Source organism: Chenopodium album, chromosome 20 (assembly GCF_948465745.1).
Source record: "Chenopodium album chromosome 20, dcCheAlbu1.1, whole genome shotgun sequence".
In the NCBI taxonomy this organism is placed as follows: domain Eukaryota; kingdom Viridiplantae; phylum Streptophyta; class Magnoliopsida; order Caryophyllales; family Amaranthaceae; genus Chenopodium; species Chenopodium album.
Window position 1 is genome coordinate 10,031,411 of NC_137853.1, and position 14,318 is coordinate 10,045,728.

Genomic DNA, 14,318 nt, shown 5'->3' on the forward strand with positions numbered 1-14,318 from the left:
TTGGATTATTCTGGAATAATCCGAACTTTGGGGGGTATTTTTTTTCTTCAATCCCAAACCGGTCAACAAAAGTCAATGACCTATTATATCAGGTCACTTGACACGTGACAAGCCCTGATTGGTCCAAAAAAACAAAAAAACAAAAAAAATTAAAAAAAAACGTAAAAACCCAAAAACCCACCACCAGCCACCCTAACCACCACCTGACGGCCAACCTGCCGCCCTTTTGTCGCCGATCAGCCGCGTGAACAACCTCCACCGCGTCGCCGTCTTCCTCCTTCCCCAAAACAACCCCATTCCCCACGAAACCACCTCACCGAAACCCCAAATCCACCAACGAAACCCTAAATCCACCAACGAAACCTCTCCCCACCGCCAAAAACCCCCAATCGTTCCTCCCACCACCCCAAAACCCTAAGCGGCTAGGGTTTTCGACGGTGGGGAGGAGTTTTTGGGGGTTTTCGAGAGTGGGAGACTAGATTTAAGCCGCGATTTCGAGTGGAGGAGATTGGGGGAAAAGGAGAAACGGCGAGGGGGAAGGGGGAAACCGGCGCAAGGGTAGGGGAATGAGGAAACCGGCGCAGGGGGAGGGAATTAGCGCCGGCGTTTAGGGTTAGACTGGTGGTTTTGGGGGTTGGCAGGTGGTTTTTGAGGGTGGCTGATATTTTGGGGGTGGTTTTGGGGGTTAGGCTGGTGGTTTTGGGGGTGGTTGATATTTTTGGGGTTGGTTGATAAATATGCGCATTATGCGACGAAATTTAAATTTGTTTCAGTGTTCCTTACATGCATGAGTTGAGTTTGTGAGGCATGTGTCATTGACTCATTGTGTGTTGTAAATCTTGTGACATTATGAGCATACCGAAGTAATATATATTCCTTTCAACAAACTACAAATCTAGATGTTTAAGGAAAATGAATATAATAAAGTACTGTATCTGAACTGTATCTAGATAAAAAGTTTCATTTCACCACATACTGTCACCGCTAAATAAAAGTCTTATTTTACAGCAAAAGGAAAAACTAAACATGGCACTAACCCACTTGATAAGTAAGCCATGGGATATTGGAGGGCCATTATTTAAGTTTAATCGGTTGTAATGTGTGCATGATACAACATTTTTCTACCTTTTCAGATCATGTCGTATTACATTATTAATTAGTTCTTCGACTCCTCGCTATTTGAATTTCTTCTTCTATAATTTTTTCCTAATCTGAAGCCTTTGAGGCTTTAATTTGACAACATTTTATTGTCTAGCTCGTTTACAGGCAAATATGATAGTACTTTAGGGTCTGTTTTATTCATCTTATTTTCACTTATTTCAGTTTAATAAGTTCAGATAAGTTAAGATACGTTCAGTTAAGGAAAAATAAGTTCTGAAAAGTTCAGTTCAGGAAAAATTAGTTCTGATAAGGGTTGCCCAACTTCAAATTACAACTAAAACAAGTTTTAATATGTTCAGATGAGTTCAAATAAATTAACTAGCTTAGGTCGTCCCATGGATGCACGAATGATTAATACGGAGTACTTATATTATATACTCCCTCCGTGTTTTTTTAAGTAATACACTTTCCATTTCCGGCCGTGTTTTTTTAAGTGATACACTTCCTTTTTTGGCAAAAAAATACATTAAAATATTATATCTCTCTCCTCTCATGGTCCCCACCCAAACCCACTACTACTTTTGTATGATATATTTCCTCTCACATTCATTACTTTTCAATAAACTATTAACCCCACTATCTTTCTTTAATAATTTTTTAATACTCCACTACCCCACTTACCTCTTATTTTTATTTAAGTCAATTAAATTACCTAACACTATGTGCAGGTCAAAGTATATCACTTAAAATAACACGGAGGGAGTATATATGCATTGTCTAATTCAAAAATTATTATAATTAAAATTATCAAAAAATCAATTGTCACGTATTGACATAAGTATGCCTTGCATTTAAATATATAATGAGGTGATTAATTGAATAGGATTTTTTATACATTATAATTTTATTTTTAATATATAGCTTAAACCCTTTCTTATTTGTTGATTAGAAATTTACTTATCTTAATTTAATTATAAATGAAAAAGATAGTATTAGATTTCGGTGTAATATTTAAGATAAATTTAGATTAAGGGCCTGTTCACATTTACTGAACTGAGTTGAACTGAATAGAACTGAACTGATTGGAGCTGAACTAAACTGAACTGAACTGATTGGAGCTGAACTGAACTGAACTGAAATGAGTTGAAATGAATATTTTATGAGAGGGAAATTAGGAGCTGAATTGAACTAAACTGAACTGATTGGAGCTGAACTGAACTGAACTGAACTGATTGGAGCTGAACTGAACTGAAATTAAGTTGAAGTGAACAAGCCCTAAGTAACTTCATAAAAAAGGGAAAGAAATTAAAGAGTAAGCGGGAAATTGTTTAATCATGTAATGACACATGTCATTTGAGTTTCACCTTTTGTATAGATTTATTGATTAACTTGATTAATCCCATGCGGTTCGTGCCACGCACGGTTTTACAAAATTTTATAACGAATTACTTGTATTATATAAATTCCAAATCTATCAAAAAATAATACTCATATTGTAAATGAAATTAAAAAATAAAATAAAATAAAACCTTAAATCATCAATCAATAATCAATAACTATATACTAAAAGACACACCAGCAATGACACGTGTCATCTCCTGGTGTGTCCTTAGTTATTTTTTTTAATTAAAAAAAATTATTTAAAGAAGGAGACATTTTGCATATATTTAAATATAATAAATCTAATCTTACGGCAATCAGAAAAATTATATGAAAAAGATACAATATATTTAAATAATCACCAAATAAATCTTACCATGATTGTCCTAACATATATTGCGGTTGATATGCAAACTTCCCTAAAAAAATCCTAGCTACTCATATTATTACGATTGATATGCAATCTTCCCTTAAAAAAATCCTAACTACTTATATAATTACGGTTGATATGCAATATTTCCTTACAAAAACAAGTCTTAACATATCATATTATTCTGTTGAGTGTTGATATGCGATCTTCCCATAAAAAAATAAATAATAAATAATTAAAAAAAACCTTAGTTAATCATATTATTTTAGCCTACATCGTTGATATGCAATCTTCCCTTAAAAAAAAACCTTAGCTAATCATATTATTACGGTTGCTATACAATCCTCCCTTAAAAAAAAAAAAAAAAAAAAAAACTTAGCTAATCATATTATTACGGTTGATATGCAATCTTCCCTTAAAATAGCTAATCATATTATTTTAATATATATTACCATAGATTTAAAGTAAATATATATATATTTTTTTTTCTAAAAAGTCATTTGTGATACAAGTTCGGTCATATACTACAAGTATAACGTTTACATATGATTTTAATAAAGATACTGACATATCCTAACAATATTATATATTATGGTTAATATTCATTCCTCATATGATTAAATCATGTAATATTATTTTTACCTTTTATTTTTATCCCATTTTTTCCAAAAACATCTTATTTAACCATTATAAAAAGCATTAATTTAAATTTTTGAATCACAACCACTAATTAACTTTTAAACGTTATTTTTTCTAATGGCACAAAATTTAAAGCTTATACAAAATATCAATCCTGTCGATTGAAAATATTACTATACAAGGTAGGGTAATCTGCTTATGGACTATTCCATCTTTCAATAATGCAAACGATGTACATTCACTAGAGATGGTTCTACTAGATGAACAGGTATGTAATCTAATGTTTGTCATTTTTTTTTTCAATATGTGTATAAGTTATGCCAGCATTTTATGGAGTTTCAATATATTTTTTTAATTAATTTATTATTTTTTTAATATATAAATTAGGGAGGAAAGATCCAAGCTTTCGTAAAAAAATCCTTGCTTGTGATATTTCAAACTAAACTAGCAGAGGGACAAGTTTATAACATTTCAAAATTTGGAGTTGGATTTAATAATGGATCGTATAAACCCACGGGACATGCATATAAACTTTTAAGCACTTAACTACATTCAATCAAGTGGAAGGTATAAGCATTTCATTTGTGGTTTTGATTTGAAACCTTACGTTTCAATAGTTTCAAATGAGCCAGACACCAATATTTTAGTTGGTATGATGAATTAAGTTTTTAATATATGTTTGTCTTATTGATTTTTTACACATAATTGATTATTTTTATTTAATCGTGAAAAAAGACTAACCTCATGGCACTAGATTAATGATTACTCAACTAGGTAACCACATAATTGAGGCTAAATCATATCAGGAAACAACATTGGACATAAGGTATTTATTCCTCGCATGCTTTTAACCCCGACTGACATAAAATTGCCTTTTAAATTTCAACGAAGGCAATATCCATTGGTTGTCTGTTTTGCAATGACTATTAACAAAAGTCAAGGTTAATCTCTTTCACATGTTGGCCTATATCTCCCAAGATCGGTATTCAGTCATGGTCAGCTATATGTTGCGGTTTCAAGAGTCACAAAGAAAGTGGACTAAAAGTTTTGATATGTGACAAAGAAGGAAAAATATATCATACTACACACAATGTAGTATACAAAGAGGTGTTTCAAAATTTGCATTATGAGGTACGTAATTTAACTTTGTTTAAATTTAAAGTTTACTTTATTTATTTCTTAAATTTATTTCCTTACTTATTTCATGGTTAACTTAAATATGGAAAAATTATTATACAATAATAATATCATGGAGATATTTTACTATGATTTTATTATATATCATAATTATATAATTTTGAAAGAATTATATATCATAATTATCTTCAACAAGGAATCCTAATATATATATATATATATATATATATATATATATATATATATATATATATATATATATATATATATATATATATATGTATATATATAATGCATGTATAAATATAATAGACTCACTTTTTAGTAATTTGCTGTGCAATTAAGCATGCATATTGGGTAATGCATATATTACTGATTGATTTCGTATCTTTTGAAATTGTAAAGTGTTTATGTCTAATTTAGAATATTGAATATTTATAATTATTCCGTTGATACATATATGATATATGTATATTTTATACTAAAGCATTTGAACAGTTACAACAAAAAAAAAATTGATCAATTACTTACAAAAAAATGCAAGAATACATATATTCTATATAATCTTGACATATCAGTTTTTAAATAAATTTCTCAACCATACATTTTATCATTATTTTATTATCTAATTTTACATAAGATATACTGATCCTTATTACCCTTTTTATGCAGTGATCGTATGTAGAAGGACGACCTCATTCAATTGTTATCTTCCTCGATTAAATAATAATTGTTCAAGTTTCTAGAACAACTACCGGAGATGAAAGAAATAAAAGGCAACGCAAATGATAACACATATGCAATTCAAACATTATTCTTTCTCTGATCTCTTTTTCTTTTTATTTTATTTTATTTTATTTTATTTATTTTAATTTAAAACTGTAATGATTTTTTCTTGACAAATACTTTATTATTTACAATAATAAAATGGTCATTGCAACATTACACTACGTCAATTAATTGTTTGTTCACGCTTTATATTATGTGTATGTTTTGTCAATTTTTAAATTGTTTTTTAATAGACCGTGCATGGCACGGATCCTAAACTAGTCTTAATTTATACCCAAGCCAAATTAAAACGTTAAGGTTAAGAGTGAAAATTGCATATCAGTACTCATAGTAAAAAATACTCGATCATCTATAGATATACCTTTCATACTATTGATAGGCTTTCACCGGCACAATATTTTATGAAAATTTATTTGCTTTTATTTTACTTTATAATGATTAGAAATCAACATTTTTAAAAAAAATTGTTACTGAGTAGTGTGAGTAGTATGGTGTTTTTCGAAAAAAAAAATTAAATAAATTTAAGAGTATTATCCATGGAGAAATTATATAGTTTATTTTTTATTTTATTTTTTTTATTTATTATATGATAGTCAGGATGATGTATTGTAATATTAAATTTTTTTGTTGAGAACAAATTTGGTTTGAATTTTTTGCACAAACTTTGGACACTTAGTAGAAAATAAATTATTTATATACATTATGTTGCAATATGCAAAGACAATATTATAGGTTATTATATAAAACAAATTAAAACAAACAAAAATAATCAAAAAAGGAAAGGAGTTTTAGGCGGGAAATTTTTTAATGAGGTGATGACATGTGTCATTTTAATTCACCTTTAGTATATAATAATAATAATAATAAAATAATAATAATAACAATAGATAGATAGATGGATAGATTTGATTTGAGTGTATATGAAGATATAATATGAATAATATTTTACAATATTATTGACAGAAAAATGTGCATCTTTTTTAGTGTTTGATAAAAAAAAATAGTGATCATATAGGAAGGTTATATTTTATTAATATGGTAAATATATTTGAAGAAGATTTGATAAATAAAAAATAGAAAAAGGTGATTTTGAAGGGAAAAAACAACACCAGGAAAGCAGGAAGTGATAAGTGTTATTTTTGGTGTCTATTTTAGTATTATGTTATTGATTGATTGATTGATGATGAAAAGTTGACACATTCTGTCTTTATTCTTGAGAAGAAAGTACTACTTCCTTGATATACACATATACTATACACATAATTTCACCTTTTCCATACAAAAGTGATAATCATGTTCACAAATAATAACGTGAGAACTAACTAAATCCAGATAATTTGTAGTTTCAATCAATCTCACACTGATTCAAATCATTCTCTGCCAAATCGTCTTCCTCTTTGCTGATATGCACGTAACGCCTTAACAAATTCATCTTCTCCAAAATCAGGCCAAAGTGTATCAGTGAAGTACATCTCACTATAAGCTGATTGCCAAAGATAGTAATTACTTATACGTAATTCGCCGCTTGTTCGAATAAGCAAATCGGGCAATGCCATGTCCGTAACATTAGTTTGAAGATGCTCCTCAAACAAAGATTTGGTTATATCTTCGGGTTGAAGATGCCCATCCTTCACTTTTGTAGCAATGTTTTGACAAGCATACACTATATCATTTTGACCACTGTAACTCATTGCTAAGACAAGATGAATATCTTTGTTGTCTTTTGTTTCTTCTTCAATTTCTTCGACTGCTTTTCTTAAGGAATCGGGGAGTAGAGATCTATCTCCAATCACTGAAACTCGTCCTCCATATCTGTACAAGCAAGATCGAACTTATAGTTTGTTTCTCATTTGATGTTATAATTTTTCAAAAATGTTACCTATACAAAATCCGAACATGTAATCTCTAATTTTAACATTGTATACTAGTTACCAACAAATTATGTCATACTTTTGTATTTTCTTTGGAATATGTAGTTAATGATGATATGAATAACAAATTTAATCACGAGAATAGGGATTTATGAATTAAATGTACCCTAGTGGTTAATCTCATACCATAACTTGACCTAAATAGCTAGTTCATTGTAATTAAAAATATAAACGATTAAAAACTAAAGGTTTGTTAGTATTGCTGTAGTTTTCTATTTTTTGGCTTTTAGTTTTTCAAAATTGTACTCCATTCGTTTCGTAAAAAACGCAACAGTAAGGTTGACACAAAATTTAGTAAAATTATAAGTGGTGACCAAAAAGGAGAATTTTTTTTAATATAAAGTATAGTTAGTGGGGATATTTTTAATTGTTAGTATGAGAGAAAAATAATTAAAAAATATTGTATGTGGGGCAATTAAATAGTTGTGGGTCTTTATCAAATATATTAAAGAAGTATTGCAGTCATTATGTAACGGATGAAAAAGAATTGAAAGTGTTGTGATTATTTTGAAATGGGGGGAGAGCATGATATATGTCATATAATGAATCAAAAATTGGTGAAAATTAATTTTTTTTTTTTTTTTTGAAAGAAAAAATTGGTGAAAATTATTGAAATCATGATAATTTTGAAAATTGACAAAAAAAAAAAGGAAACACCTTTTTCATGTTTCCTTTTTTGTGTTTTTTTTTTTCAAAAAATGGGATTACTAAAAACAAAAACGATGTCAAACAAGCCCTTGTCAATTTTACGCATACTTCTAAAATGGTGTCCCAAAATGATGTAACTATTTTCCCTAAAAATAAAATAAAATTGATGTACCTATTTCTAAATATATATATCACATAATTCTATCATAATTCACACCTTTTAACCATTCCCATATAAAATTTCCTTACACATTAATAAATCTATGTACTATTATTAAATGTTGTTTTAACATTTTCCATATAAAATAGGAAAAGTTGGTTTTAATATTCTCAACTTTATATGAGAAATTTTCTTTTAATAATCTCAACTTTTGATTGTTATAGAATAATCCCAATTTTAGTGTGCATATTGAAAATTATAAATTATTTTAGGGATTGTAAAAATAAAATGTTAATTGAACATTAAATTCTAATTAACTTTTTTTTTTTAAATCTTAAAAAACTATTCGATATCGCTTGCATGACATTTAACATGGCATATCATATTTATACCTAGTTCCGCCTAGATTGTGTGACACTTGGAAAAAAGTTGGAATTATAAGTGTCGCTATCTCGTGACTTGGCTGTAGGACTCGACTTTATTTTTAAGTAACATGATATGATACGTATTTAATTTTTAGTAACATGATATGATATGATATATATGTATGATTAGGATACCCTTCATAGTATTTAAAAAGGTGTTCATACCTACGACAATTACGTAGTAGGTAGTATTTCAATGATCCTTCGAAAAGTTCGAGCAAGAAGTCAACTTCATCCTGTACAACAGTACAAGTATGTTAGGAAAGATATTATCATATCTTTAGAATATATTATTTGATTATGCAAGATATATTTCTAGTTTATCTTAGGAAAGGTTTGTTAGTTTCCTAAGCTTGATAGGATTTGATATGATCTCTTGCTTGGAGCCCAAGGGGCAAGACTTGTATAAATATCTATGTTGGTCGAATGTTTTGATCAAGAAATACAATTCTAAATTCTTCTAATTCTCACAATATTATCATGGTATCGAAGCTAAGGTTCCTTCAATAACAAAATTAAATTTTTTTATTGTTTTTAGACCACCATGGGGAACACCCAACCCCCACCCCATCGTGTGAATGGTAAGTGGATAATCGACACTGGATGTTCCCATCATGTCACCGGAAATCTTTCATGCTTGACCGATGTGCGTGAAGTGTCTCCTTGTAATGTTGGTCTTCCGGATGGACATACTGTTATTGCCATGAAGGAGGGAGTTGTCAAACTCACTGACAAAATCATTCTTTATAATGTTCTTTTTGTGCCTAAATTAAATTGTAACTTAATTTCGGTTTCACAATTGTGCTCTACTAGCTCTTGTGAAGTCATAACTAACTCTCTCACTTGTACTATACAGGACCAACGCACGAGGGAGGTGATTGACACGGGTGATCTAAGGGATGGACTATACTATTTCGGGAGGAGGCATCCATAGCGGCCGTTTCTATCGAAGACTCGTCCAAATTGAAGCTTTGACATAGAAGATTAGGACACCCTTCCGAGAAAGTTGTAAAGCTCCTTCCTTTTCTTAGCAACTCTAGGGGTCATTTAAATAAAGATTATGAAGTGTGTCATAGATCCAAACACACTAGGGACAAATTTCCTTTAAGTGAAAATAAAGCTTCTCGTATTTTTGAAATTGTTCATTGTGATTTATGGGGGCCGTACAACGAACCCTCTTCTTGTGGTGCACACTATTTTTTGACTTTGGTTGATGATTATTCTCGTGCCGTATGGATATATTTATTGAATGATAAAACGGAGGTGTTTAAGATGTTTATGTCCTTTATAGCCATGATTGATAGACAATTTTCTCAGAAAATAAAAATAGTCCGTAGTGATAATGGCACTGAATTCTTTTGCTTGAAAAATTATTTTTTGGCTCAAGGCATTATTTTTCAAACATCTTGTGTGGGAACCCCTCAACAAAACGGGAGAATAGAGAGAAAACACCAACACATTCTCAATGTTGCTCGTGCCCTTAGATTTCAGGGGGGGTTACCAATTTATTTTTGGGGAGAATGTGCCCTTGCGGCGGCTCATCTAATTAATAGAACACCATCTGTCCTCCTAAACAATAAAACTCCATATGAAATTTTATTTGGCACCCCACCATTGTTTAGTGAGTTGCGTGTTTTTGGGTCCTTGTGTTTTGCTCATAATCAAAGGGCAAAAAGTGACAAATTTGCGAGTTGTAGTCGAAAGTGTGTATTTGTTGGGTACCCTTTTGGTAAAAAGGGATAATATTTATATGACTTGGATAAAAAGGAGTTCTTTGTCTCAAGGGATGTTCGTTTTTTTGAGGATGTGCATCTATACTTGGATGTCGAAGCTACAAACATTGATGTTTCAACACCTAACATTGATACTAGTATTCACTTGGGAGGGGACTTGGATATTACATATGTGCTCGATGAAGACCAAGCCACCCTCGAAGACCAAAGGCAGCAGCAGCCGCCTGTGGTTACTGTGCCACCACAGTCGGCTGTAGCTACTGTTCCGACACCTGAAGCTACGGTCCAAGAGGACCCGACTGCAGCAGCCACGACCCCCGATGACATGGGGCGTGGTCATCGACAAAAATTTGTGTCGACTAGACTCAAAGGATTTGTGGCTCATGCTCAGGTTACCCGAAATAGTCCATCTTCTTCACCTGCTCCAGTTGCTCCACCTCCCTCAGGTATGCCGTATCCTATAGCACATTATGTTAGTTGTGATAAGTTTTCTGCAAAACATCGAAATTTTGTTGCAGCTATAACAGCAGGTAAAGAGCCTCGTTCCTTCAAAGAGGAAATGTGTGATGAAGATTGGAAGCAAGCAATGAGAGAAGAAATGAGTGCTCTAGAAAGCAATGGCACGTGGACTTTGGAAAAATTGCCTCCCGGGAAGAAGGCCCTTGGTAGTCAATGGTTGTACAAAATTAAGTACAAATCTGATGGAAGCATTGAGCGTTTAAAAGCTCGATTGGTTGTCTTCGGTAATCATCAAACCGAAGGTATTGATTATGATGAAACATTTGCTCTCGTGGTCAAGATGACAACCGTTCGTGCTTTCCTTGTTATAGCTGCTTCGAAAAATTGGGAACTACATCAAATGGATGTGCATAATGCTTTCCTTCATGGTGATTTGACTGAGGAAGTTTATATGAAACTTCCACCAGGATTTACTACAGATGAACCGGGTCTTGTTTGTCGCCTTCGCAAGTCTCTATATGGTCTCAAACAAGCTCCGCGGTGTTGGTTTGCCAAGCTCACTACCGCTTTGAAAAAATATGGTTTTTTACAATCATACCCGGATTACTCTCTTTTTACATACACCAAGGGGTCTATTCAACTCAACATTCTTGTTTATGTTGATGATTTAATTGTGTCCGACAATAATTCAAATGCTATAAAATTGTTCAAGCATTATTTGAGCACTTGTTTTCACATGAAGGATTTGGGTGTACTAAAATATTTCCTTGGCATTGAAGTGGCTAGGAGTAGTAAAGGGCTATTTTTATGTCAACGCAAGTATGCCCATGACATCATATCAGAGACGGGTCTTCTTGGGGCCAAGCCTGCTCACACGCCAATGGAGCAAAATCATAGATTGGCGCATGCTACAGGGCCTCTCCTAACGGATCCGGGTGCCTATAGACGCCTTGTTGGGCGCTTGGTTTATTTGGGTGTCACTCAACCCGACTTGACTTACTCGGTCCATGTATTATCTCAATTCATGAAGGCTCCTCAACAAGAGCATTGGGATGCCGCTTTAAGGGTGGTTCGATACCTTAAGTGTACTCCAAGTCAAGGTATTTTGCTTAGCTCGGATAGTGAGCTCTTGTTACAAGGTTGGTGCGACTCCAACTGGGCAGCGTGCCCTCTCACTCGACGCTCTCTGTCGGGGTGGTTGGTGTTCTTAGGCAAGTCACCGATTGCGTGGAAAACAAAGAAGCAGGCCACGGTTGCAACTTCTTCTACCGAGGCTGAGTACCGTTCTATGTATGGCATTACGTGTGAAATTAAATGGTTGATAGGCTTACTACTAAGCTTGGGGATCCAACATTCTCGAGCAGTCCCTATTTATTGTGACAGTCAAGCAGCAATACACATTGCTCAAAATCCCGTGTTCCACGAACGCACAAAACATATTGAAGTGGATTGCCACTTTGTTAGAGATGCCGTGCAAGAAGGACTTATTGCTACTACTCATGTTCGCACCAATGAACAATTGGCTGACATATTTACGAAAGCCTTGGGTCGTCCTCAATTTGACTACCTTCTTAGCAAGTTGGGCACATTCGATCCTAGTGCTCCAACTTGAGGGGGGGTGTTAGGAAAGATATTATCATATCTTTAGGATATATTATTTGATTATGCAAGATATATTTCTAGTTTATCTTAGGAAAGGTTTGTTAGTTTCCTAAGCTTGATAGGATTTGATATGATCTCTTGCTTGGAGCCCAAGGGGCAAGACTTGTATAAATATCTATGTTGGTCGAATGTTTTGATCAAGAAATACAATTCTAAATTCTTCTAATTCTCACAATATTATCAAAGTAAGAACAAAAACACATAAATTGATTGAGTTGTTTGAATGGGAACACATACAACATAGCCACATAGATCAACGCTTGAGAGTAGAGGGGAGGTAGGTAATTAAAGAAATCCACTATTCCTAAGTCCCATGCAAATGTAAATGGTAATCATGATAAGGTTCGTTAATTTGTGACATCTCCACCGAGCAATTCAAACTTGGTTACCAATAGATTTTTATGATGGTATATTGGTATAGATTAAGCTATCGTATAGAGATACCAGGCCATGTACATTTCATGGTTTTCATCACTTCAAAAACTTGTACTCCTTTCGTCCCAAAAAGAACAACCCATTTGGGTTGATTACACGGGTATTAAGAAAGTTAAGTAAAAAGAAGTAAAAATATATTGGAAAGATAAATTTACATGGGGTTTGTGAAAAAATAGAGATAGAAAGTAATAAAATAACATGGAAAATCAAATTTTTATATGGGGAAGCTAATTTTGCACAAATATTGTAGCAAATTGGTGGGTGTTTTAATGCAAATGAGTCATTCTTTTTGGGACAAAGTTTTGGCCAAATGGATCGCTCTTTTTGGGACGGAGGGAGTACTTGGTAATTGATTTTACGAGTACTAATGTAGTTATATATGTATTTTTTTTTTTAAATATCCGAACTTTCTATATATAGTAGAATCAATTCATTATTTAACTATTCGAATTTGTTAACATAATTGTATGTATTTCGTACATCCTATTATGTTTGTTCCCCATATTTCAATTCAAGTCTTATAAGTTCGGATAAGTTCAAATCAGATTAGTATCGTAAAATTAATGAAGTTGAGCTAATTAAAGTTAATTAGATTGATTTCCCCAAGTTCAAATTGCAACTAAATAATATAAGTCTAAAGAGAAAGAAAAAAAAAACATACTAAAACTTTAGGTGAATATAAGAACACATTATTAGCATGGATTGTAGGTGAAAAAAACAAAGTCGTGCTTACAAGCTAAACTGACCTTTGGACGTTGCCAATTCTCAGACGAGAACATAAAAAGTGAGACAATAGGAATGTTCCATCTTCGACACAAATTTAAAATATCCCCTAGAGTCCCAAGACCAGCTTCATAGCCTTCAACAGGGACAAGGCCTCTCTTCTTAGCCCACCTTCGATTCCCGTCCAATATCATGGCTACATGCCCCGGCATCAGCTTGCGTCGTAGCCCCTTTGGTAGCTCACCATCACCTTCAATGTTACCATCCATCATCTTGAATGTTGATGAAAACAAGTTCACAAATGCCATTTTGTGCACTTGTTCTTGTTTCTTTTTTAGGACTAGGAATAATGGCATGGTTAAAATCCAACTAGGGATTAATGCCATGATAATTGACCATATTTTTAGTAATATTCTCATGTTTTCAATTGTTTTTTTCTTTTTTTTTTGGGTGTTAAAATTGTTCGATTATTTTTTTTCTCTTTGGATTGTATTATAAATCAACTAATGACATAGTTATATATATATATATATATATATATATATATATATATATATATATATATATATATATATATATATATATATATATATATATATATATATATATATATATTATCTGAGCGTAAGGATGTAAGATTATGGCTTAAACTGCTACATGCACGATATAATTATTAGATTTGATTAATGATCAATTTTGTTGACATTTTGATGCATATCATGTGCT

The 14,318-nt window shown here is 32.2% G+C and overlaps 1 protein-coding gene across 1 annotated transcript; it reads right to left on the reverse strand.

Annotated features, from left to right (window-relative positions):
* Positions 1-6,710: 6,710 nt before the first annotated feature.
* On the reverse strand, positions 6,711-14,011 carry LOC145599316 (uncharacterized). Its single transcript, XM_081655714.1, has 3 exons — positions 13,616-14,011; positions 8,746-8,816; positions 6,711-7,228 (listed from the first exon to the last, which is right to left on the reverse strand). Exons 1-3 carry the CDS (start codon positions 14,009-14,011, stop codon positions 6,787-6,789), a joined length of 909 nt encoding a protein of 302 aa, XP_081511840.1. The 3' UTR covers positions 6,711-6,786.
* Positions 14,012-14,318: the final 307 nt, after the last annotated feature.

Coding starts and splice junctions, on each gene's coding strand:
- LOC145599316 (XM_081655714.1), bottom strand. CDS start 14,011: ATGAGAATATTACTAAAAATATGGTCAATTATCATGGCATTAATCCCT. Junction 8,817..13,615: donor AGAATTGGCAACGTCCAAAG/GTCAGTTTAGCT, acceptor ACTGTTGTACAG/GATGAAGTTGACTTCTTGCT. Junction 7,229..8,745: donor CTACTACGTAATTGTCGTAG/GTATGAACACCT, acceptor TTGCTTGTACAG/ATATGGAGGACGAGTTTCAG.